The sequence below is a fragment of the Capra hircus genome, chromosome 14, assembly GCF_001704415.2.
Source record: "Capra hircus breed San Clemente chromosome 14, ASM170441v1, whole genome shotgun sequence".
NCBI classification, from domain to species: Eukaryota; Metazoa; Chordata; class Mammalia; order Artiodactyla; family Bovidae; genus Capra; species Capra hircus.
This window is the reverse complement of record NC_030821.1, coordinates 11,707,607-11,733,700: the sequence shown is the minus strand read 5'-3', so window position 1 is coordinate 11,733,700 and position 26,094 is coordinate 11,707,607. Positions and strand designations below refer to the sequence as shown.

The following is a 26,094-nucleotide window of genomic DNA, read 5'->3' as shown; positions in this document are numbered from 1 at the left end:
TTTAACTTGATTTGTAACTATATTAACAATCATCCAATCTAATTTTAACTTTCTTTCCTTTATTAACTACGTATACCCTGGACTCTCTCTATTGATTTTATTTTATTTTTTTTTGTTTGTTTTTTTTTTTTTTTTTTAATCTTCTTTATTTTTATTTATTTATTTTTTAAATTTTAAAATCTTAAATTCTTACATGCGTTCCCAAACATGAACCCCCCTCCCACCTCCCTCCCCACAACATCTCTCTGGGTCAACTGAGGCTTCTTCCGAGAAGGTGCATTATTGATCAAACAAAGGTCAAAAATTTAAGTATGGGATGATTCCTCTCTTCCTGGGGCTCACAGATCAGTGGGAACAGCAGTCACTTAATAATCACAACATAACTGGATGAGACGTACAGCAGAGACATGTGAAGAGCGTCACATCCACTGATAGAACAGTGAAGCAAGGAGGGGGGGGGCTCCCATGGGAAGAGGAGGAAAGGAATGTGGAGGCAGAGAGAACCAATGCTAAGATTCAGCACTTTATCCAGAGTGGTACCGTTCACTCTTGATTAACAGTCTACATTAAATAATAAAAAATTATTTAAGGCAGATCTTCAGAATGAGATACCTATTATAAATAAATGCAGACTTCCTAGTAAAAAAGAACAATTCATACCTTCTTCTAAAATTCAACTAAATTTTACACCAAAGATTTTGAAAGCATTTTAACTCTGAAGACTTACGTGCTTATTAGCAGACTTTTTTTTTTAAGCAGACTTTTAAAATTCAGTAACCTGTGCTTTGAAACTTACCTTCAGAGCAAAACCACATCTCACATAAGTAACAAAGCGTTCTTCTTGAGCTGGCACTGGTAGCAAAACAGAGACAGACTTCTGTGCCTGTGATGAAAATTACACTGCTAAGTATGACCACACAAGGTTTTTACTAGGCACAATTTATAACCCAAAGAAAGCATAAAATAAACACAACACACTCAGGGAACAGTGAGTTTAGCACTTGCCCCAGTACTCTTGATTAGAAACACCCTTAAGTAAAAACAGTTGCTTTATAAAGAGAGCTTACAAGTTATTCAGGTTGTGGCACTAAGGTTAAATTCAGAAAATCACTTACTTTAAAGAAAATAAGCCAGTAAAGACCTGTTCCTACAGTGATGATAAAGAAAACATTGGCCAGATCACCAGCATAGTAAACCAAGAATTTCGTAACTGTCTGCAATTTAAAAAGAGAATCACAGCTGTTATAGACTCATTCTATTTATACTACTTTAATAACATATTATTATTAATAACATTATTATCAACCCAGTTTCTCAAGCTTAAAGTCTTATTTCATGTATCCATGGATCAGTCAGAAGGACTGACTGCAGCCACTTCCTAGATACCTTTTGATCCATTTCCAATAACTTCTATCTTATTCAACCCTTTTCATCTTTCACCAACTAAGAACTTTAGAACCGCTTTCTAATTTTCACGTTTGGAATCCTTCTCCCCAATGTACCCTCCATACTACCATCAGAATTGGCTTTCTAAAATGTAAATTGGACTGTGTCACTCTTTCTTAAAAATGTACAGTGATGCCTCATTAAAATGTAAATTCCTGATCCACAAGGTCCTTTACAACCTAGGCCAAAATTAAATTTTAGCTTCATCTGTCAGTTCCAACAACTCGCTCAATAATTAACCACTCCACAAATTAATCCCAAATGTTTTGGGGAATGAAATGAGCATTATTTCAACAGATATTCTTCTCTTCTTCTCTCTGGCAAACTCTCTGGAGCTCTGAGGGCAGAGACCATGTCTCCCTTTGCCCATTATCACACCCCCCAGCACCTCATAGAGCATCTGGCACTCAGACAGCAGGCCATCAGTGACTATTTGTGGAATGCAAAGACTGCTGATGCTGTTCGGCTGCTAAGTTGTGTCTGACTTTTGCAACCCCGTGAACTGCAGCATGCCAGGCTTCCCTGTCCTTCACTATCTCCAAGAGTTTGTTCAAACTTAGATAGTGCATTGATAACCCAGCTTAAAATTCACTTCTTTTGGATACCTTTCTTGACTCCCCAAACAGTAAATCAAGCCCCCTCCTCTGATTTCCAGGCACATTAGCTCTGGAGACAGGAAGATAACCCAGCACAAACCAGTTTACTATAAGCCTTTCTCGATGGAAATACCACCTATTACTTTGATACGGTAAAAATTAAATGAATAGGAAATTTATTTAATCTCTACAATTTCAGCACGTATAAAATGGGAATGACCATGATACCTAACTTCATAGAGCTATTGTGAGGACTAAAGGAATTACACATGTCAAGGTTAAAAAAGTACCTGGCTTACTGTAATACTCAATAAATGACAGATGAAAATAAAAACAAGAACAAATGTAAAAACAATTAAATGAGAAGTGAAACCATAAAGTTAATAGGATAAAATATGGGAGAATCTTTTTGATCTTGACATAGGGGAGGATATCTCAAACAAGATCCTAAAAGCACACACCATAATATGAAAACCTACTCAGATTTGACAGTATTAAAATCAAGAGTTTCTACTAAACAAAGTAACAGACAGATAAAATAACAGATGGATTTACTCTTGGAGAAGAAACTTCAATGTCAAAAACCAAAAGAAGATTTACATTTAGAAAATACAAAAAAAACTAAATAAAATAAAATATAAAAAACTTGTTTAAATAAACAAGAAAAATTGGAAACAGTAGAAAAATGAGCAAGTGGTATAAATAAGAAGTTCACAGAAGGGGAAGCCCAAATGATTAACGAAGTATATGAAGAGTAATCAAAGAAATGGAAATTAAATCCCACCAGATTGGCAAAAAAATGGGAAAGGGTGGGAAAACAGCAAGTGTTGGTGAGGATGCGAGGAAACAAGGAGACCACTGCTGGTGGGTGCAGACTGGCCACCAGCCATGGTGCACACTGGAGGGAAAACAAGGGTACATTTCCTAGTCATGTACGTCTCCTAGTCATATACCCCAGAGAAACTTGGGGCAACTTTTTACTCATTCGCTAGCTGTGTCTTATTAGAAGGATATAAAATAGTCAAAAGATAAAAATATACTTTAAAAAGTCCTGTGATTATACCTGTAAATCAATCATGGGACTCCCAATGCGTCTCTTCCAACCTGCTGTCTTCAAAAGAGATGATAAAACAGCTAGTCCACCCAACACACCTAAAGCAATCTAAAGTAAAAAAAAAAAATTGGGATTTATGTAATTTCATAATGCAGTTTCATCAGTGTTCAAAGATACTGTAAATAAAAAGTAACAAAGTACTCAAAACAGGCTCAAAAATTAGAAGGTACACTAAAAGGACATAGGCGCCAAACTAAAGAAACTCCCAATGGACAAATCTGGGACAATTTGGGCAAGAAAATAGAAGGTAACAAATTAAAATTACTAGAATAAATAAATATTCATGAGCCCATACTGATTTAATAATAAATGAATAAATAAATCCACATGGACAAAGGGAGAATTCCTTTTTACAGAATTCTAATCAATATAGAAGAAATGATGGAAAAACACAACCACCACCAGACAAATATCACAGTAATATTTTTTACTGGCCAAGAATTATCAATGGATGCTAAAATTAGAGGGCAAAAGAATAATAAGGAGCAGGAGATTTGTATAATCTCAAGTATCTCCCCACAAGACACTTATTAATTATAAGTGGAAAAATACAATGGAGAACTCTGCAGATACCATCTTAGCCATACGATCAAAGTTGACATCACTATTAATAAGATAGGTGTGTGCTAAGTAGCTTCGGTCATGTCTGACTCTTTGCAATCCTATGGACTGTAGCCAGCCAGACTTCTCTGTCCATGGGATTCTCTAGGCAAGAATACTGGAGTGAGTTGCCCTGTCCTCTTCCAGGGGATCTTCCTGACCCAGGGATGGGACCCAGGTCTCTTATCTCTCCTGCATTGGCAGGAGCGTCTTTACCACTAGCACCACCTGGGAAGTCCATTAATAAGATATACTGACACCAAGTATCTTCTGATACGGCTCAGTGAGAAGGGTATAACATCACTTTCATGGTATGTATGCTGAAACTACATTTAATCATGGGAAAATACCAGATAACCAACTGAAGGACAAAATACCAGTGTTAGGGTCAGTCATGAGACAAAGAATGACTGACGACCTGTCACAGACCTAAGGAAACTAAAGACACACTTGATGGTTGGGTCCTGAAACAGAAAAAGGATAGTGAAAAAAATCTGTAAAATCCAAAGAGTATTTACATGAGTTAACTTGTTGTTGTTTAGTCACTAAATAGTGTCCATCTCTTCGTGACCCCATGGACTGAAGCCTGCCAGGCTCCTCTGTCCATGGAATTTCCCAGGTAAGAATACTAGAGTGGGTTGTCATTACCTTCTCCAAAGGATCTTCCCAACCCAGGAATCGAACCTGCATCTCTGCATTGGCAGGTGGGTTCTTTACCACTGAGCCACCAGGAAAGCCTGGATAAGTTAACAGGACTACATCACTATTAATTTCCTGATTATGACCACTGTACTACAGCATGCAGCCTGGCGTGCTGCAGTCCACGGGGTCGCAAAGAGTTGGATACGACTAATGACTGAACAACAATAACTACAGTTACGTAAGCTGTTAATGCTAAGGGAGACTTGGTGAGGGATATGTGGCAATCTCTTTATTTTGACAACTTTCCTGAACATGTAAAAAATTTTTGTTTTAATTAAAAAATATACTGTAAGTATTTTCACAGGTTAAAAGAAACTCACATCTGTCTGGACTTGTGCTTCTCTTTGATCCATTTCGTATGTGACTGAGAAAGAAACCTGATGTTCAAAAGAAAGCAAATTAGCCATACTGAAGTTATATGATACAAACCTATTTTTACTATAAAAATACATTCACAGCTGCATTTTACCAAAAATATCATACTTTTAAACTATCAATATTACTAGAGTTGACCTTTACTTATACATAAATAAATACACTTTGGGGAATTACCCACACTACTTTAAATATCCATTTAGAGCATATATTAAAGAAAGAGGGTTTCTTTAGAAGGTAGATTAGGTTCATTAACAGCAGTCAAGTCAAATTAATCATATTTCATTTTCTGATAGGTTTCTGTAACTGAGGCATGTGACCTATCTTGTGTATCAAGAGTTCAGCAACTGGCTAAACAATCACATAGGAAGAAGGCCAATTAATCAAAGATGTAAACAAGAATCTTAGGGACACAATAATACAGAGACAGGAGAGAGAAGAATCGCAAAGGATTAAGAGAAACAGTAGCATGAGAAATAGGAGAGGGAAGAGTCTTACCAGGTTCACAGAACAGGGTCAAGAAGGAGGAGGTCATGAGAAGAGTCAACTGTTATACGACTGACCCTTGAACAATATAGGGGTTAGGGGCACCAATTCTGATGCAGTCAAAAATTCAGATAGAACTTTAGAGTTGGTCCTCCACATCCATGAACTGGACCAGCTTTGAGGAGTGCTGCAGTACATATTTAGTTATAAAAAAAGAAAAAGTCCACATATAAGCAGAACCATGCAGTTCAAATCTGTGTTGTTCAAGGGTCAACTGTGTAAGTGTAAAGTCAAAGAAAAAAAGCCAGTGTATGTGGAATACCTTGCTGACTTCATGAAAGAAGTGTTCAAAGAAGCAAAATGGCAGGACCCAAACTGCAAATGACAAAAGAATAAATGGTTGGGAAATCAAGGAAAGACACATGATAGCAGCCTGAATTGTTGGCAGAGTTGACAGAAGATTTTATGATTTGGTTGTGCTAATTTGTTTTTAAGATGGGGCAACCTGAAAGGCAAAGGAAAGGAACCAGCAGAGAAGCTGGCTGAATAAAAGGTCAGGGGCGAAACAGGAGAAAATACACATGAATATATTATAATAAAATATATAAAATTAAATAGAAGAAGATATCCTAAACAAGTAAGGGTTGAAAATCACTTAAGAAAGTGGGAAGGGTCCTTTATTCTTAGAAATAGGAACCGGAGTCAAGAAAGATAATGAAACAGAGATACTTAAGTATTAAAGAGGAAATCTGAGGGAATTCATATTGGATGGTTTTGATCTGCTCAGAAAAACAGGAAGATAGGTTATTTGCAGAGACGGTAAGAGAACAGAAATACAGCTGGATGCTCAAAATGAATGTAGAACTTTTACAATAGCTGTCATGAGAAATTAAGAAATGATGAAATCTGTGCATTCTATAATTAGAATGATTGAGGTGGGCTTCCTCAGTATAGTTTTATGATTCTCTCAACTTTTTTCCTATCGCTTATTTTCCAATTTGTCAAAACAGTTTAGATATATTTTTGACAAGAAAAATATTTAAAGAAAACACCCAGAAGTGTTTTATATTAAGATAAATATACTCTTAACTACCCAAAAATGACCTTCCAGGAAAATTTAAACAAGGCAGTCTTTTGTTGTTACTAAGCACGTTCCTGGATTTTCTCCTCTCATTACAGTGTATATAAATTCAGGCAACAGAAATGAATTTTAACATCAAATCAGGTAATAAAAATGAGGATGTGAAACCTCGAAGTCATATTGTGTGCCTACTTTTCACTTTATGAAAGCCTGAACCCAACAGTAGCAGAGTAGAAGTACAAGCTCAACAGAGAGGCCAAAAATTCTGGCTGAGGAACTAGAATATTAAAATTCAGAAAAGTAAAAAAGTGGAAATTAAAAGCTATCAGTGAGTCTGGGAGGTAAGGAATGTTCACCTTCCAACTGTCATGCTTCTGGAGGAGACAGGGGATGAGGAAGAAGTCTAGAAGGATGAGCTCTGGTCCCAACCTCCATCCTCTCTTATCTACCCCTCCTCAGGCAGGGGTGCTTCAATCGCAGGGTGAGGCAGAGCTCGGCCTTTGCCAGGCTCCTTCTTTGGTACAGCCTGCTTTCAGTGTGTATGTGGTCTCACTTCCACACACAGACCCTTCTAGGCAGCGGAGGACTCGGGTTCTGGGGTTAAGTTTAACTGAGTTGGGAAACAGTCAGAAGACTGGTTGTAGGTCCAAACTGCATTCTCTATTTCACTTTAGTGCTACTAGTTACAAAACTAAAAATTAGATTCTCTTTCTGCCTGTTTAAGTATGTCTCTATCAACTGGGCAAGACTGGTGAGAAGAGAAACACACATGCCCACTTAAGGTTTGAGTTCCTGGTTTAGTTAGGCAAAGAGGCAAAATCTTAACAGAAGCAAGATGGCCAAAGAGAACGAGAGGAGATGCCATATGGCTCAGCATGTCCTGGCATCCAGAACAGGGAGGCCCAGCGGCTGGTGACACTACCCGCTGACAAACTTAACTCTTGCCTTTTTATATGCAGAATCCATAAGAGCTCACCATTAGTAAGAAATAACTGTCTTGACTATATAAAGTGCTATGTTTATTTAAAACTCTGAAAAGGACTAATAGTCTTTTGATCATAATGCAAACCCTCTCAGTTCCACACTAACACATAGACAGGCAATGACCAAGACGGAGCTCACCTTCACAGACTGGCTGTTGGGATCTTTGATATCAACGTCACGGTAGACAATGGTAATTAAGGGAGGGTAAATGTTTCCATTTTTTGTGTTGGGTACAAGGTGGATGCTGTTTAAAAGAAAATTCATTTTCAGTTAAAAATACACTGAGGCCCTTAAACATAACATTTAATTTACTGTTTCTTCTGAATGTGATATGCATAGTCTTGGTGATCTCAGAACCAGCAGTTATTAAAAACTAGAAAAGGTTAAATGTAAACTAACAGTACTAACACAGGCTATCTGAAGTGGTCAAAACTTTATATTAAAATACACCCTCAAAAAACACTTCTTGATCTAGGCCCTACAAAGTTTACAAACAAAATCAATGAAGTACTGTATACAACTTTTGAGAACTTTAAGTAATGCCTAGAGAAAGGCAGATAATATCCTGATTTTGGAAAAAAGATGAATTCTTGGTGACCTCCCTGGTGGTCCAGTGGCTAAGATTCCACACACCCAATGCAGGGGCCAGGTTCAATCCCTGATCACGGAACTAGATCCCACATGCCGCAACTAATGATTCCACGTGCTACAACTAAGATCCGGCACAGCCATATAAATACATAAAATAAAAATAAATACTAAAAAAAAGATGAATTCTTAAAGATAATGTGTCATATCTAGTACTATTTGTGGCATATAATAGGGTACATTTTGCTGAATTCAACGCATTAGTAACATACCATCTGTAAACTCAGAAAGGAAAATGCCAAGTACCAGCGGCCAACATGGTTTCATCAGTATAAAGTCAGACCTGGCTGGTTTCAACTTCATTTTCACTGGGGAATCTACACTGGCAGATTGAGGGAATGCTAAAAAGAGCACAGGTAGATTTCAGAAAGGGTTAGGACAAAGCTTCTGTACTGCCTACCTCATGAAGACTGTCATGAAAATCAAAATGAAAAAACAATGGAAAAGCAGTGTATGTTGAAACACCATAAAGATGATGGTGTGGCTTTCATCGGTGTATTCAAGGTGCACATCATAAGGTACTGGAGTGGGAAAGCCGGATAAGGTCAGAGATGGGAATCTCACAGCGGAGAAGAGACGGTGAGGGCTGCATGGCACTACCCTAAGGCAGGGCCATCGTCCAAGTATCCGAGGAACAGCGAGGTGCTGGTAACTAACGAGGGCCAACCTGGAGCAGCGGGTGCTGAAGGAGATGGAGCCACGGGAGGCCCGCCTGCTGCAATCATCTGGTGGGCTCTAACTCAGCTCCATCAGCTCGTGGATCTTCACTGCTCCCCACCTCTCAACTCGTTCTAACTTGGCAAGTCTAGAGTGGGGCTTAGGACATGGATTTTGGCAAACTCTTGAAGCCCTTCTGAAGTAATTATCCCCTCTATTAGTCTATCCCAATCTATATAGACATCTAAGAACACATTATGTGTCATTCCAGTTCAGGTGTTCTTACTGTTTTCATCTGACAACTACAGGTCAACACTTTCACTATGACATTTTTCCATATACTCCAAGCCTCATTCAGTAAATTAGACATTTGTTTACCTCAGTGATATTTGGGTGGCGACTCTAATTAATCTTGGCTGGCTTCCTAAGTCATTTTCCCGTCCACTTAGTGTATCCACTAAGAAAATGCGCCGAGTCAGAAGCCACTTGCCCGAACTACTGTCTTTTATCAATTAAAAAAAAAAAAGATGGGTTTAAAAAAATACTTTCAATTGTTCAAGATGGCACTCAAGGTGAACATTACTAGACAAATTTAAAACATAAAATTAGTACACTTTGTTTTAATAAGATGGTTGCAAAAACAACTCCTGCTGTGAGAAACTCCTACTAATAGCGTTCCCTACCTACACTTGAATGTTTTCTGATTGTCTGGACTTTTCATCAGTTTGGAAGGATTTTCCCTGCAAATTACCTGAATAAATAGGATTTTATAAAATGAGAAACAACAAAAGAAACTAATTTGTCCAAAAAGCAGCTCAAGGATGGTTTGAAGAAGCCCTGATGTTATAGTTCTACTGTTTTTCTCAAGATAAACTTTCAGGAATGATAAAATTTCTTAATAAAAAGCCTGATATATTTAGTAAATAAGGCTTCCTTGGTGGTTTAGACAGTAAAGACTCTGCCTGTAATGCAGGAGACACAGATTTGATCCCTGGGTCGGGAAGATCCCCTAGAGAAGGGAAGAGCAACCCATTCCAGTATTCTTGCTTGGAGAATCCCATGGACAGAGGAGCCTGGCAGGCTACAGTCCATGGCATTGCACAGCCAGATACAACTGAGTGACTAAGCACACTGAGTACATGCACCAACAATCTCACTGTTTTGCTGTGGGGCATGCTACGCAAAACCTTACAGTCAGGGACTTCCCTGGTGGTCCAGTGGCTAAGGCACTGTGCTCCCAAGGCAGGGGGCCCAGGTTTGATCTGTGGTCAGGGAACTGAGATCCCACATGCTGCAACTAAGACCTGGTGCAGCCAAACAGACAAATATTTAAAAAAAACAAACAAGCTTACCATCATAGAGAATCCATGACTTTTCTTATAATCTGTGGTTTATTAAGCTATGTTGGTTGACTTATTTATTGATTCCAGCTCAGAGAAAGAGTGGTGTGTATGGATGCCTTACCTTGGTTCACAAACATTTTCTTGTGCTGAAGATTTAAGTTTAACACAGGCACAGCCCAAATGTATTGGTGTTGATTCTCATCAGTATATTCAAGGTACACATCATAAAATGTAGGAGTGGGAAAGTCAGTTAAGATCTTAGGGATAGGAATCTCACACTGAAAAATAAAATTAAAAATAAAAGTACCCAAATTGAAAGTTAGAAAGCATATTTATTATCTTTAAAAGATTTGTAATTGTAAAAGAAAGTATCTTCCAACTATACTGTTTATACACATTTTCATACGTCTTTTAAAACATGAATACTATATATGATCCTTTTATAAGGGCCAAAATAACAGTAAAGAACCACCTGAATCTTGTCCTACAACCCAGCTGTAGAGGCTATACATTCATTCTCAACTGTAACTGTACAGCAATAAAAAGGTTTAAAAACTCCTATCCTGTGGGGTGAGGTCCCAACTCTTTCTCCGGATAAACACTGGTTATGATTTGACTCCCCTTAATAGCGCCAGGTTTATCTCCCACTGCTTCCTCTTTGTCTCTGGTTCAGTCACACTAACCTACTTCTAGTCTCTAAGTATGCTATGCTATTCTACATCTCTCTGACACTGCAAATGGTGTTCCTGTCTGGTATTCCCTTCCCCACTGTGCTCCCTGGGAAACTGATATTCATTCTGCAGGCTCAAGTGTCGCTCACTGCGTAAAGCCTTTTGAACTTCCCTAGAACTGTTAAGGACCCTTCTTCGAACCAACACAGTTCCTTGTTCATATCTATAGACCAACACATCACATTCTTTTCAATTCTTTGTCTATATAGCTGCTTTCTCTACTAGGCTGTGAACTCCCTGAGAGGCAACTGTGTTCGATGGAAAAACCACGGTTTTCAAGCCTAACAGAACATTTACTTGATGAAAGAATTTGAACAAATTACCTAATATTACTGAGCAACATTTCCTCATTGACAAAACACAACTAGTATGTATTTTACAAAGCTATTTCATGGATCAGATGAGATAAAAATGATAAAATGCTGAGGACAGAGCAGTGGCATTTAAAAAGTATTGACTATTCTGGCCCAAAGTAGACACACAACAGTTTTTTAAAGTAACACAAGTCATTTCTGATAATAAAAGCAAATTCAAGTTCATGATAGAAAATCTGGAAAATGTAGAAAAGAAAGAAAATAATCTGTAATCCCACCATCCAGAGATAACCACTGTTAAAAATGTTTCTTTTTCTCATCTGTTTTCCCCAGTGGTGCTTTTTGTTGTTTTAACAAAGCTGGAATCACAGTTTTGTTCTGTGGTGTGTGTATAAGCATTTTATCAAGAAGTATTTTTGTAGACTATTGAAGGTCTTTCAAATGTTTAACGGCTCATAATATTGCTTTGTCCCATACTGTAGTTTTAAAACGCATTACCAAAGGAAGGAAGGTCAGGGAGGGAGGGAGGCGAGTATGGAGGGAGAGAAAAGGAAGCATTTTGTTACTGGAGGGTGGAGGGAGGAGGCAGTGATAACACTTTATTGTTTATTTAAAATGAAGTACTTCTGCTTCATTCTAAAATGCTCAAAAGTAGGGATTATTTTTAAGACCTATATGCCAGAAGCAAATACACAATTATGATGTTTAAGACTCTATGGATGACAAGGTACTGTTTTCATGCTGATTATATTAATAAAAATCATTCATAAATTATTCAGTAGCCCACAATGCAGGAGTCCCAGGTTCGATCCTTGGGTCAGGAAGATCCCCTGGAGAAGGAAATGGCAACCCACTCTAGTACTCTTGCCTAGAAAATTCCATGGATGGAGGAGCTACAGTCCATGGGGTTGCAAAGAGTTGGAAATGACTGATCGACTTCACTTTCACTTTCTTTTCACAAAAAATTACTAATTTCAATATTCAATAATTATTCCAATTATTGCTGATGTGAAAAATAAAGCCAAAATGTAGACTGCCTAAAATAGTTCCAACTTACACTTTGTTGATAAGTTGTTCCAAAGGAATAAGCAGCATTTAGTCTCATCTCTGTGTCTGGACAAAGCTACAACAAAAGAACACAACTGATAAATATGTCTCATGAATCTTTTCTTTGCTTATAGTTAAGGGTTCTCAAGACTTAACATGGATATATACTTTATATAATACTTATTTAATGTTATCAAGAGAGTGAAAAATTAAGGGGGCATCTCTGTTATAACTTAGTTTTAAGAAATTCCAATTTAAAACAAGAAAAATCAACTCTAGCAAGCAAACTGATGTTCTATTCAAGCAATAATCTAGTTTTTTCCTCATTTTGCCTCAGTCAAAAATAACACATGTTAGGGATTCTCTCTAGAATCATACTTACCTGTAAAATCCCTCCTTCTAAAGTTTGCCACTTGAGAAAGTTTCCTCTCACATCATAGGAAGCAGCAACAAACTTCAGTTTTGTATTCTGCTTACAGAAAAACAAGAATAAAATAATGTCACATACTCTGAAAGTCTATGAATATATATACAACGGTCTATAAAAACTTTCAGAGTTCAGACTTTCAGAGTATATATAATAGTCTATACAAATTTTTTCATTGCCAAATGATCTTTTCTTTTTCTAGAGACCAAATATTGAATTCATCAATCATTACTTTGAGGAAAAATTAATCAGTGTATCTCTCTGATTAAACACACTTAATATAAATGGATTGGGTTTTTGCACAAAAACTATTACTTCAGAATTGAGAGGCAGTGACAGATAACTTCTTTCCAAACCTGTTAAATGAGTGTGTGTATGTGCGAATGGGGGATGAATAGAGGGGGAAATAATCTATTCTTTCATTCTAGAAGGTCAAAGAAATGAAGGTAAGAATTTGGACCTGTGACATGCTGAGGAAACACACAGAATCCCACTCAATCTTTGGCAGCCCTTTGAAAAATGTGGAGATATAGGACAGAAAAGGCTTTGTGTTTGGTGATGAAACCCCTCCCAACCCACAGGTACTTCTTGCTGCCATAACACACAATCCAGAGGTATCCACACACTCAAGTAAGAAAACTAGACTCTATATTGTTTAGTTCCTCAGTAGCTAATATTTAGATTTAGTTTGGTCACTAAAATTTTTTAAATCTATCAAGAATTATGTCTAGTAATATTCTTGTTACCTTTCAAAATTATAAATCAAAATGTAGTTAACCTTCAATAATATAGAGATTTGTACCTGGTTTTCCCCTTTAAAACTGAAATTTGTAGGAAGAGGTGTAGTACTAAGTATTTGAGGTGCTAATCCTAGCTGGTCTCCATAGAACAGCCATGGAAGATTCTGTCTCCTATAAACAATCACAATTGTTTTAATATTGGGGGAACGGTCTTAGTACATATTTGTGAAAGTAATTGCACTGAATTTGGTCACAATGACCAGTTTTGCAAATTTGGTTCATTAATTAGAATAACCTTACCAAAAGGAAACAGAATGAACAGTGCCCAGTGCAGCAGTATTTTCAAAGATAACCTGAAACAATCCACATGTATCAAAAGTAGAGGAGTCATAATAATTCATGTTCATTACACACATATTTCCAAGAGCTTGGCAAGATGTTAGATTGCCATACACCTACAGGAAAACAATGACAAAGAAATATACAGACTTTAATATCCTAAACAAAAGTTGATACAAAAATTATGCTTAGTTTTAATTTAATTATGCTTAGAATTTGAATTCTGCAAATTCTCTTTTTGGATACTCTTTTGGTTTTAATACCTTTCCTCTAATTAAAGTAGAAAAGAACTTTCCATATGGCAGGTTAATAATTTATAAATTTTACCTGAAATTTTAGGTGAAAATATAAAGACAAGCAACTGAACGAAGAAGAACCAACTAAAAACCTACAACATGACATTTTAAAAAACTGTTACATGAAATAATTATATTTGAAAGAATAATAACTGGTTCCTAATATTAGAATAGAAATCTAACCTATTTTTATTTTATTTAACCTATTTTATATCTATTGCATATACAGCTAATCTATTTTAAGTAATTTGTTTTATGAACAACAAAATCTGCGGAGTTTGATTCTCAAACGTCTTTCTCAATTTTCTCTTTCAGGAAAAGACCACTTCGTTTTTACAGTTATTCAAATAAAAATCATTGCCGTAATCTTCTTTCTCTCCCTTCTCATATCCAACTCATCACTAAACCTTGTTGGCTCAATTTTAAACGTATATATCCAGAAGCTTAACACTTCTTTCATTTCCATGGAACCACCCTTGTCCAAAGGTCCATTTCCTCTCACTTGGATTACTCTAATAACCTCCTAATTGGTCCCCCTGCTTGTCTTTGCCCTAACAAAACCTACTTTCCATGTTAGAATGATCTTTTTCAAACCCTGACGCCAACCACTGTTTAACTTTGCACAAAATCTTCTACACCCCTTCCAGTAAACTCTAGGTCTTATAGTCACTCCCTTTATCCTTCAACTCATTTCTCCACTTTCCCTGCTCACTGCTCTGGCCACTTAGGTCTCTCTCCTGTTTCTTTAGTGTGAATATGCCAGAGAACCCCTGCTTTGGGACCTCTGCGCTTACTGTGGTCTCTGCTTAGAATTCTCTTCCCCTAGATATTTTCGTGGCTCACTTCCACTTCCAAGTCTTGGCTCAAATATCATACTCTCAGAGACGCCTGTCCTGACCATCCTCCATAAATTAGGCCCACCTTCTACTCTCTATGCTCTTTATCCCAATTTGCTTGTCTTCATAGCACTTGGCATCACCTGACAATTACTTACAATTCCACACGGGATTTTTCTCTGTCTTTTCCTAAAATAGATAACTTAAAAGATTTCAGAACAGGGCCTGGCATACAGTAGGTCATCAACAAACATTTACTAAATGATAGTACAAATCAGTTTCCCCTAACATTCAATTTCAGCTAAGTAAGTCTGGACATATTTATGTATAATAAGTGTGAAATGAATAACATATTCTTTATTAGTCTCTTTCAGTCCACTTAGAAAGGGTTTTAATAGAATATGACCAAGGAGATATATCTACTTAGAAAAGTTTTATTAACTGGGGAAAAAAATGGTTCCATAGTTTCTTTGAAATGAAATAAAAACTATTTTCTAGAAATTCAAACATACCCAACAAGCAGCTGCTGATGACTGCAAATACTTTGCAAACCATTCTGAAGTGAAAGATATGCCCTGTAAACAAAAAGATGAATTTCAGTTTTACGTTTAAATAGAAATTCCTTAACCCTACACCCTTAGGAAGACATTACTGTGCACATTGCTGAGTGGGAAATAACTAATATTACTTTCCCAGTGTTATCAGAAAAATAGACTCTAATAAGAATAAAAGAATTAGTTCCAACCAATATCAGTAATTACAAGTAGGACTGAATTACAAAATCACATCGCTCAGAAAAGATACAAGGAAATAAAGTATGTTTATAATAATAATAAAAAAACCTATTATGCCCATTTCACTAAAATGAAAATCAAAGTGCAAAAGAATAAAAGAAAAATTAGATCTTGACAGATTTGGTTAACATTTGGTGATTTAGGATTATTACACTGTATTAAATTGCAAGTAATAAAAAAGAAATATTTGTGAATGATTTCTAAGCAACAGGAGATTGGGGATACACAGAGAAACTAACATTTAAAATCTCCAAAGTGGTGATTCTCAAACAATGATGAATATCAGAATCAACTGTGGAATTTCCTGAAAACAGAAAATGCCTGGCTTCATTCTAAACCAAATGAATCAGAAGCTCTAGAATGAGACCTAGGCACGCACATCCTCTGAAAACTGCAGATACAGGCCTCTTCTAGTTACGAACCACTGCTGTAAAGCTCATCTGCATATCCTGCTTAAAAATGAGACACTGAGAAACACCATCCGTAGTAAATTCTCTGAACATGGACAAAGGTGATAAAACCAAATTATATGAAATATGGCACCATAACTGTCCAAGAAATCTAAAATAAAATTATTATGAGTCACTATTTTCATCTCCTCAACAAGCAAAAATTCTCATTTTGTTAGGAAAAAACATATGTGTAGAACATTGGCTAACACACACAAAAAACCTAGTAAAAATGGAAAGTATTGACAACAGTACTGGCAAATGCATGCAAAATGAAGCCACAGACAAATGCCAAGGATAAAGCTGCATGATCCTTTATAAAACAATATCCACATACTTTTAACCCAGGAATTTAAAAACACTTAGGACGTGTGCCTTAAGTCAATAATCTCTCCAAAAGGAAAAACACATCTATGTGCATAAAATGGTTGACAGCAATATTAATAACAAAAAACCTAAATATTCAATAGACATACAATTACATGAATTTCAATGCATAAACTAGAGTATTATGTGACAATTTAAAATTATAATTATTGGTTGAGCCTGGAACATGGTATAGAGAAACCAAAGTAGTGCCTGAAGACTGAAGGAGACATGTTAAAATAACACAGAAGCTATACCAAAGGGAAGTCCAAATTTGGGACAATTTGAGCTTTGAAAATTTGGCCACTGCTGAACAAATCTGGAAAGCTCAGCAGTGGCCACAGGACTGGAAAAGGTCAGTTTTCATTCCTGTTCCAAAGAAAGGCAATGCCAGTGTTCAAACTACCACACAAATGCACTCATCTCACAGGCTAGTAAAGTAATGCCCCAAAATTCTCCAAGCCAGGCTTCAACAGTACGTGAGCCATGAACTTCCAGATGTTCAAGCTGGATTTAGAAAAAGCAGACGAACTAGACATCAAATTGCCAACATCCACTGGATCATCAAATAAGCAAGAAAGTTCCAGACAAACACCTATTTCTGTTTTACTGACTATGCCAAAGCCTTTGACTGTGTGGATCATAACAAACTGTGGAAAATTCTTAAAGAGATGGGACCACCAGACCACCTGACCTGCCTCTTGAGAAACCTATATGCAGGTCAAGAAGCAACAGTTAGAACTGGACATGGAACAACAGGCTGGTTCTAAATAGGAAAAGGAGTACATCAAGGCTGTATATTGTCACCCTGCTTATTTAACTTCTATGCAGAGTACATCATGAGGAAGGCTGGCTGGAAGAGGCACAAACTGGAATGAAGATTGCCAGGAGAAATATCAATAACCTCAAATATGCAGATGACACCACCCTTATGGAATAAAGTGAAGAACTAAAGAGCCTCTTGATGAAAATCAAAGACAGTGGAGAAGCTGGCTTAAAACTCAACATTCAGAAAACTAAGATCATGGTATCTGGTCCCATCTCTTCATGGCAAATAACTGGGGAAACAATGGAATTGTTGGAAATAAATGGAAATAAAAATAAAGTGACAGACTTTAATTTTGGGGCTCCAAAATCACTGCAGATGGTGACTGAAGCCATGAAATTAAAAGACACTTGCTCCTTGGAAGAAATGTTATGACCAACCTAGACAGAACATTACTTTGCCAACAAAGGACCATCTACTCAAAGCTATGCTTTTTCCAGTAGTCACATATGGATGTGAGAGTTGGACTATAAGGAAAGCTGAGTGCCAAAGAATTGATGCTTTTGAGCTGTGGTGTTGGAGAAGACTCTTGAGAGTCCCTTGGACCGCAAGGACATCAAACCAATCAATCCTAAAAGAAATCAGTCCTAAATATTCATTGGAAGAGCCTATGCTGAACTGCAAGCTCCAATACTTTGGCCACCTGATGCAAAGAACTGACTCATTGGAAAAGACCCTGATGCTGAGAAAGATTGAAGGCAGGAGAAGGGGATGACAGAGGATGAGATGGTTGGATGGCATCACCGAATCAATGGACATGAGTTTGAACAAGCTCCGGGAGTCGGTGATGGACAGAGAAGCCTGGTGTGCTGCAGTCCATGGGGTTGCAAAGAGTCGGACACGACTGAGCAACTGAACTGAACCGAACTGAGCTTCGAAAAGAAGAATAACAGTGACAGTTCATAACACACTAGTGATACCAGGGGTCTGCAGTAAAGCTAAAGAGGAAAAAAAGCACAGAGAGAAAAGAAAGCACTCTATAGAGGATTGCTAACTTAAAAATATAAAAAGGAACAATAAAATTGTGAAACCATTTTGATATAACCAATTTAATAACTGATTCAGATAAGATTAATCAATGACTGCTAAACAGGATATGTATATAGTCAGACTAACTTATTAGTCACAGTACCTTTACAAGGGGGAGGAAAGGTAAACAGCACCATGCCCAGCCAGTCAAATTTAGCATCACCAATAACTGGATATCCTGACATTAGGTGCTCCATGTTATGATACAATGGGCTATACACAGCACCCATGTCATATTTTTCCAAAAAGATGTTTCACAGAGTCTAATCATAAGAAAAAAATGAGAAAAATGCAGACTCTGGGATGCTCTACAAGAAAGCTGGCATTGACTCTGCAAGACTCAATGACCATAAAAGGAAAAAAAAAAAAAAAAAGAAAAAAATAATCCAAAAAGCAAAACAGGATAAAGATCTCTGTTCTAAATTAAAGGAGACTGAAGAGATTTAATTTCAATGTGGGATCTTTCACTGATCCTGGGTCCCTTTGCCAAAAAAGAGGGCAGGGATAAAAGACTATTGAAATAAGTAGGCAAATTTAGATATGAATAGTATATCAAATAATTCTATTAACCTTTTTAGGTGTGATACCAGAAAAATGCTGTTTTCCTTAGGAGCTACAAGATATTTAGGAGTAAAATGTTACACAGCTACAACCTATTTTCAAGTGGTTCAGAAAAAAAAAATGAATGTATGTGTGTGTATGCATGTTTACATACACAGAGAGAGCAAATTTGGCAAAACATTAATAATTGGTTAAACTAGTAAAAGATCCATGCACAGTCATTGTCTTTGTTTTTTTTTTTTTTTAACGTTTCTGCAATAAAGTTTTTTCAAAATTAAAGTTGGGAAAACAAACCAAGATGTAAGCTCATTGTCTTCGGGGAAAGGGAATGTGAAGACACTGACTCAAATATTTGGAAATTCTTTATTGACTGTCTGATATATTACTATAGAGGACTAGATGTTTCTCTTAGAAATTACATAAAACAATAAGATAAACACAGAAACAGTTATAGATCTGAGTATGTATACGCATGGCCTTCCCAGTGGTACAGTGGTGAAGAATCCACCTGCCAATGTGGCAGAGGCAAGAGCAGTGGGTTCAATTCCTGGGTCAGGAAGATCCCCTGGAGTAAGAAATGGCAACCCAATCCAGTATTCTTGCTTGGAAAATTCCATGAACAGAGGAACCTGGTGGGCTTAAGTCCATGGGGTCTCGAAGAGTTGGACACGACTGAGCAACTGAGCACACACTCACACACACGTCTATACATAATGTGTGTATATATTTTCTAGCTATGTCTGCTAATGAGGGCATACTAAGCATGGTAATCTTTGTTTCTAAATATTATCCTTAAGAGCTTCTCAGAGAAATAGCTGTTTCTAGGATCAAAGCAGGAAAAGTATAAGATGAGCCTGGAAATCTTATTGTGCCAGACAGGAAATGCTCCAAGAAAAATACAGTTATGTTCAAAAGACATAGGAACAAACTCAAAGGGCTTCTAATGGCCAAACCTATGACAATTTGGGCAACAATGGACTGAAGCTCATTTTAGCCCCAAATTAATTACCAAAGGAAGAAAAGCACAAATATCCTTAACACTAGAACAAAAAAACTGAAGCATACTCACTAGCTCTCCATAACGTACAGTTGAAATCATACGTGGAGGAAAATTCCCTGTGCTGCTGAAACACAAGCCCCCTGTCTTCATAAATAAATAAGAAAAAAAAAAACAATTTATGTAAGAATATCAACAATTCAATTTTAAAATGTATATATTATCAATGTAATTAGCCTTACTAAAATGTTAGGTTCTGAACATGCACAGGACCTGCTGGTATTAATGAATGTTGGTTCACATCGGACACACCTGTCAATACAACAAAAATTATTTTTAAAACGTTAATGAACTAGCTCTAATTTAACTGAGGGCTTGTCTTTCTAACTTAATAGATTAGAATAGGTTCATTCAACTAAGCAATTACTTGCAATAAAGTAAACATATCAAAAGTATACACCACTCTGTATTAAAAGGCAAGGTATAAATAAAATCAATAATATATATAAATATAGTACCTAGAAAATATAAGTAGATTGCAAATAAAAGTTATTATTATATACTATATATTATAGATATGTGCAAATTACATAATATCAATAATAAAACAAAAATAGCTAAAAATAGCTACCTTTTACTGAGCACTTACTCTATAGTACTTAGCTAAAAACTTTAGGTATGTAAAGTATGTTTCTGAGCTGTGGTATAATAGCCTATGAAGTGGATGGTATGTCCCGTTTCTGAAGACAAGAACACTGGCTTAACAAACAAAGGTCAAACAACCAGCAAGAGACAGAAACAAGATTTAAATCTTCTTTGCGACCCCATGGACTATATATTCCACGGAATTCTCCAGGCCAGAATACTGGAGTGGGTGGCCTTTCCCTTCTCCAGGGGATCATCCCAACCCAGGGACTGAACCCAGGTCTCCCACAATGCAGGCAGATTCTCAACCAGCTGAGCCACCTAGGAAGCCCATTTAAATCCTATTCTGTCTCATTCTCGGACCTCAGCTTCTTTACCTGTTAATGCCTACTTTTAGCCTAAGGAATATGTAAATAAGATATTAATGAAGACAGCACCCAGCATACTGCTTACCTGTTTCCTAAAGCATTTGCTACTGTAAAAGAGTTTTCACTTTCATCACAGAGCTCACAAGTTGCTTGAGACAACAATGTTCCATTAACATTTCTTTCCACTAAACAATTTAGAAACAATAAGATGTAATTCATAATCAATATATAAGCTTCTATATACTTAGTAAAACCCACTGGTAATTATTCCAATAATTCTCAAAACAACTTGTTAGAACAAAACGTATGTCAACACCTTACATAAAGTATTGAAAGTGAAGCCTTCCCCATTCCCACATTAAAAATAATAACAATACAGAAATTTCCAAATCATCATCATCATCATAAATTAATATATTTTCCTTAAAAAATTTTCTTTCCTCTTACCTGCATACTCCTGTTACACTGGGTTTGGGGAAACAAGTATTTTCACAGACTTATGGTAAATTTCTCAACTTAAGAGGGCTTTTGGTGGTATGTATTATAAATTCACACACTCTATAATACTAAAACTTCATTTTTAGATACCTAACCTACAGAGACACTTGGTTATGTACATAAGAATATTCATCAAAACATTACTAATTAGAAAACAATCTAAATATTTAAAATAGCAAAAAGTTATAAAATACCATGGAGTGGATTAAAAAGAATGAAGTAGATCTAAATGGTATGATCTTAATCATACCATTAACTGAAAAGAGTGCGCTAGAGAACATTCTTTGCCTATGAAATAGCTACAGAAAAAATAGCACTTATATTTCCTGTGGTTACAATGTATACATTAAAAACAGAAAAGAAAAAAAAAAGAGTCTAGAAGGACACATTCTAGAATCTACTTCTCACCTAAAATATGGCCAGTGGGACAGCGGCATTTTCCTTCTGCAGTTAAACCACCAGGGCAAGAAATACAGTTCAAGCCATCTTCAGTAACACCTTTCTAAATTTAAGAAAAAAAAAATTATTTCCCCTTTCTTAATTAATGTTCTCCTTCTTAACTGATCATGTGAGTTTAAAAAGTCACAATAGGGCATAATTTGTAGGCAATATGTAAATAAATTATACACATATGAGCTACATAAAAATTTCCTGGAAAGACAATTTGTGTTTATATTCAAACATTAAGCTATACATTATAACTATGTACTGACTACTATTAACTACTAAGAACTAAAGGCAATAGTTCTTCATTGTGATTTTCAATTCAAATGAGCTTTTATTACCATGATTAATATTGTCATCCAGTTTTTCAATTTACCAAGATAAAATGCAACAAAATTCAACAGTATTGAATCTACAAATAGGTAATTAATAGTTTAGCCTTACCTGTTCTAAAATAATTATTCTAATTTTTTAAAATTCAAATAATTAGCTTTTAGCAATTAAGTTATGATACAAAATGGATGAATCTTATGGTAAATAAATATACTTAAAGTTGTTTAAATTATGAGATCTTTTTTAATCCACTAATAGTTTGTACTAGTAAAGATTTCTGATAAAATATGACATCATCCAAAACTGGACTTGCATGATTTAGAAAAAAACCTGGGGTAAAAATACAGTAATTTTATTACAAACATGGATATAAACAAAATAAATAGAAAACAATGGTAATAACAAAACAATGACACAAATTATGGTAAGTTTTGGTTGAAAAGAATGGATTTATCAAGAAATGCCCCTGTATTTGTTAATACATATATACATATAGGACTATTTAAAAATTATGATAGCTTAGTTGTGTGTGTGTGCGTGCTTCATCATATCTGATTCTTCGTGACTCAGTGGACTGTAGTCCACCAGGCTCCTCCATCCATGGGATTTTCCAGGCAAGAATACTGGAGAGGGTTTCCATTTCTTACTCCAGGGGATCCTCCCAACCCAGGGATAGAACCTGCATCTCCGGTGTCTCCTGTATTGTAGGTGAGTTCTTTACCACTTGAGCCATCAGTGAAGCCCCCCAAGCTTAGTAACATCACTGAAAAATTAGTCTGTTTTGGCACCATTTCATATTAGTAGCTTTTGCTCATCATAATTCAGCTAGGGTCAATATTTCCAAAAACTTCAAGTATGAAAATGATCATCAAACCTATAAGTACTAGTCATAAACCAGGACAAATGGTAAATATTAAATTCCCAGATTAAATTTTTTTAAAATACAATAATGAGAAGAGGTAATATTGCATTTTGAAAAAAAATGAGAAGAAATATTACTATGAAAGTTAGAATTGCCACACTAAGACTCTTTATTATTCAAAATGATTGGAAGATACATTTCTGTTAATCAAGAATCATCATATATAGTAACTATTAATACATTAATTTTCCAAAAATTATGATATAATGAAATGATTAATAAAACAGCATCAGGTATTATTTATTTAGTGATGAAATTGGCATTTGATGAACTTATCACTCAGGTATCATTATGAACATGAATCATTATGTAAAACTGTTGACACAGTAAGTCTAAGACACTGAACTCACTCTATATATCATTCATTCATCTATTTTCCTTTATAAAGTAGTTTCTCTATGAAATAGAGATAAAATATGGCTTTTTTTTAATTTCAGATTTTAAAAATACCTTTTTATTTTTCTCCAAGTATGCAAAATTTCACTGATCTCCCAAAATTTACTCTAGTAAAAACAAAGCTGGCTTAATAATTTTAAAGTCTGTGGGAAAATATTAGAGTACAGCATTAAATTACAGTTTAAAAAATGATATTTGCTATTTTTTACAGTAAGATTTTTTAAAAAAATAAATACTCCATACCATGTGTTCTGGGCACTTTTTACAAGTAATATCAGATCCTCCATTATTAGAAATCATCTGAAATCCTGGTGAACACACACATGAAGTTCCTAAAAAGAAGAGCCAATTTTGACCTTGATAAATAAAATTCCAAGATAGGAAAATTTTAATAACTCTAAAGATCTTGAGAAGCAGGAGCTAAGAGCAAGATAGTGGAGCCAGTACTGCCTGGGTTCTGACCTTGATTCTGCTGCTTAGTTTTGTGACCCTGAGCAAGGAACTGTTCTGTGCCTTGGCTTCCAATTAGGAACAGTAAGTACCTTGTGGGGTTAATATAAGTACTAAATTAGTCATATTATTAGCATATAAAAGTGTTATATTTATATCTTACAATGTGTCTGGCATACACTAGGTATTGTGTTTGCTATAATTTTAAGTGCAAGCATAAATAAATTATTAAATTATAAATATTAAACTAATAACCAAACTACTGACTAATCGCTATGGGAGATTTTACATGTCTATTTCACCCAACCATACACATATACTCACTGAATTCAAATTCTGTCAAAACAAAATCTTATTAGGAAAGTTACCAAGATAAATCACTGTTTTCCTCTGTTTGGAAAGATTAAAGTAAACTTTATAAGATAATCACTATTCAATTTGCTGGCTAGGTAAGGACAGCATTCTCTAAGAAGGCATTAAGTGGATACTTAATAGGAATCCATGTAGTAGAATGCTTATGATAACAGGGTGCATGACTATGAACCTTACATTTTATAGAATGAGTCTGGGAAATGCTTTCTTCTTACTTCCTCACCTGAGAAGCCTGACTTGTCCTACACAATGACTTAAAGACAAATCAAATTTCAAGATGGCAGAAAGTTAATACCATGGGTGACCAAACTGAGATTAAAAACATCCTAGACTTTAGAATACGGGGAACGTCTTATCCTGAGCAGTTTCAAAGAACAACTAGGATGAATGATGAACATCTCAAGAAAAAAAAAATTAATATAAAAATACTTTGGAGGGAATTAGTAATATTCAACAATGAAAGGGCTAAGTACTAAGGAAATCTATACTATTACGGACATTTTGTATAGTGGAAATACAGAGGGCAGAGGGCAAAGAGATACAGGAGTTCTTCCTGTCTCCAATTTACAGGACAAAGAAGACGTGACGACCTCATCTGGACTTCCATTTTTTAATCCATAAATTGAGAAGGCTGGACCATAAATGGTTAAGGTCCCTTCCAGCTTTACATTTCTAGATTTGAGATTAAAAAAAAAAAAAACTACCAAAGTTTACGAGCGCTCATTTGCATTCCTTCCCAAACAGGTCCTGTCACCTGCTCTTAGCACCTCAGACAGTCCTGGTTGTCCGACTCTCTGCGACCCTAAAGATTACTTCTCCTTTTCGCTTTCTTCGGTAGTCAGCTTTCCAGGGGCCTCCCTAAGGGCCCGCTGATGAGGAGGAGGGGACTGGAGCCAAGAAATTCATTACGAGGCCTAGCGGGTAGCCGACTCAAGGTTTCCCCAACCTCCTTCGTTGTGTGTTTAAGCCTCAATCCTTCAAGAAGACCCTCCTCTCAGGCGTTGGCAGTTAACCTTTCTGAAACATTCTTTCCGCAGGAAAAAAAAAAAAAAAAAAGATGTTTCAGCAACGCCGGGATCTGGGCACAGCATCAAGGCGGGGCTGCTCCTTTGGCCAGGGCCCGTCCCGAGCCGTCTCACCTCGGGCATCCTGCCTCTGATTGGCGCCACACGCCACACAGGAGAGCGCCGAGATATCGAAGTACTGGTTGTGGCCGCACGTCTCCGGCTGCCGGAAAGGGAAAAAGAAGGTCTGAGCTTGTGAGACGCGAGGGAGGACCAGCAAGAGGAACAGAGTCACACTCGCAGCCGACAGGGTGGACCCAGCGGCCATCGCCACCACAGGCCCGCGGCCTCCCGTCGCCAAGGTGCAGACGCCGGCGGCCAGGACGTCTCCTATGGCCCGTCAGCCTCCGCGGCGACTCTGCAGAGCTGATTGGATCGCGGCGCCCCGGTGTTCCGGAAATGTCGGCCGGCTTCGCCTGGTTGCTAGGTTACCAAAAGCCGCGGGAATCTGACGATCTGGGAAAGGATGGGTTCGGCTCAGTTCAGTTCTGTCGCTCAGTCGTGTCCGACTCTTTGCGATCCCATGGACTGCAGCACGCCAGGCCTCCCTGTCCATCACCAACTCCCGGAGTTTACCCAAACTCATGTCCATTGAGTCGGTGATGCTATCCAACCATCTCATCCTCTGTTGTCCCCTTCTCCCGCCTTCAATCATTCCCAGCATCAGGGTTTTTTTCCAATGAGTCAGTTCTTCACATCAGGTGGCCAAAGTACTGGAGCTTCTGCTTCAGCATCAGCCCTTCCATTGAATATTCAGGACTGATTTCCTTTAGGATGGACTGGTTGGATCTCCTTGCAGTCCAAGGGGCTCTAAAGAG

At 36.8% G+C, this 26,094-nt stretch overlaps 1 protein-coding gene across 2 annotated transcripts in view; it reads right to left on the bottom strand.

The window, feature by feature from the left end:
• TMEM67 (transmembrane protein 67) overlaps positions 1 to 25,648 on the bottom strand; it is a 45,698-nt gene extending 20,050 nt beyond the window's left edge. Inside the window, exons 1-18 of one of the 2 annotated variants that reach the window (XM_005689243.3) lie at positions 25,352 to 25,648; positions 23,634 to 23,722; positions 21,704 to 21,797; positions 20,883 to 20,982; positions 20,027 to 20,096; positions 19,857 to 19,931; positions 15,275 to 15,337; positions 13,592 to 13,746; positions 13,354 to 13,462; positions 12,507 to 12,593; positions 12,135 to 12,200; positions 10,154 to 10,310; positions 9,068 to 9,191; positions 7,523 to 7,628; positions 4,779 to 4,835; positions 3,106 to 3,204; positions 1,116 to 1,214; positions 797 to 883 (exon numbers count right to left, since the gene is read on the bottom strand). In XM_005689243.3, the coding sequence (XP_005689300.3) occupies positions 797 to 883; positions 1,116 to 1,214; positions 3,106 to 3,204; positions 4,779 to 4,835; positions 7,523 to 7,628; positions 9,068 to 9,191; positions 10,154 to 10,310; positions 12,135 to 12,200; positions 12,507 to 12,593; positions 13,354 to 13,462; positions 13,592 to 13,746; positions 15,275 to 15,337; positions 19,857 to 19,931; positions 20,027 to 20,096; positions 20,883 to 20,982; positions 21,704 to 21,797; positions 23,634 to 23,722; positions 25,352 to 25,544 (1,830 nt within the window). In that variant the 5' untranslated portion in view covers positions 25,545 to 25,648. The remainder of the gene's footprint in view (positions 1 to 796; positions 884 to 1,115; positions 1,215 to 3,105; positions 3,205 to 4,778; positions 4,836 to 7,522; positions 7,629 to 9,067; positions 9,192 to 10,153; positions 10,311 to 12,134; positions 12,201 to 12,506; positions 12,594 to 13,353; positions 13,463 to 13,591; positions 13,747 to 15,274; positions 15,338 to 19,856; positions 19,932 to 20,026; positions 20,097 to 20,882; positions 20,983 to 21,703; positions 21,798 to 23,633; positions 23,723 to 25,351) is intronic. The other variant, XM_018058217.1, reaches the window with a different exon arrangement.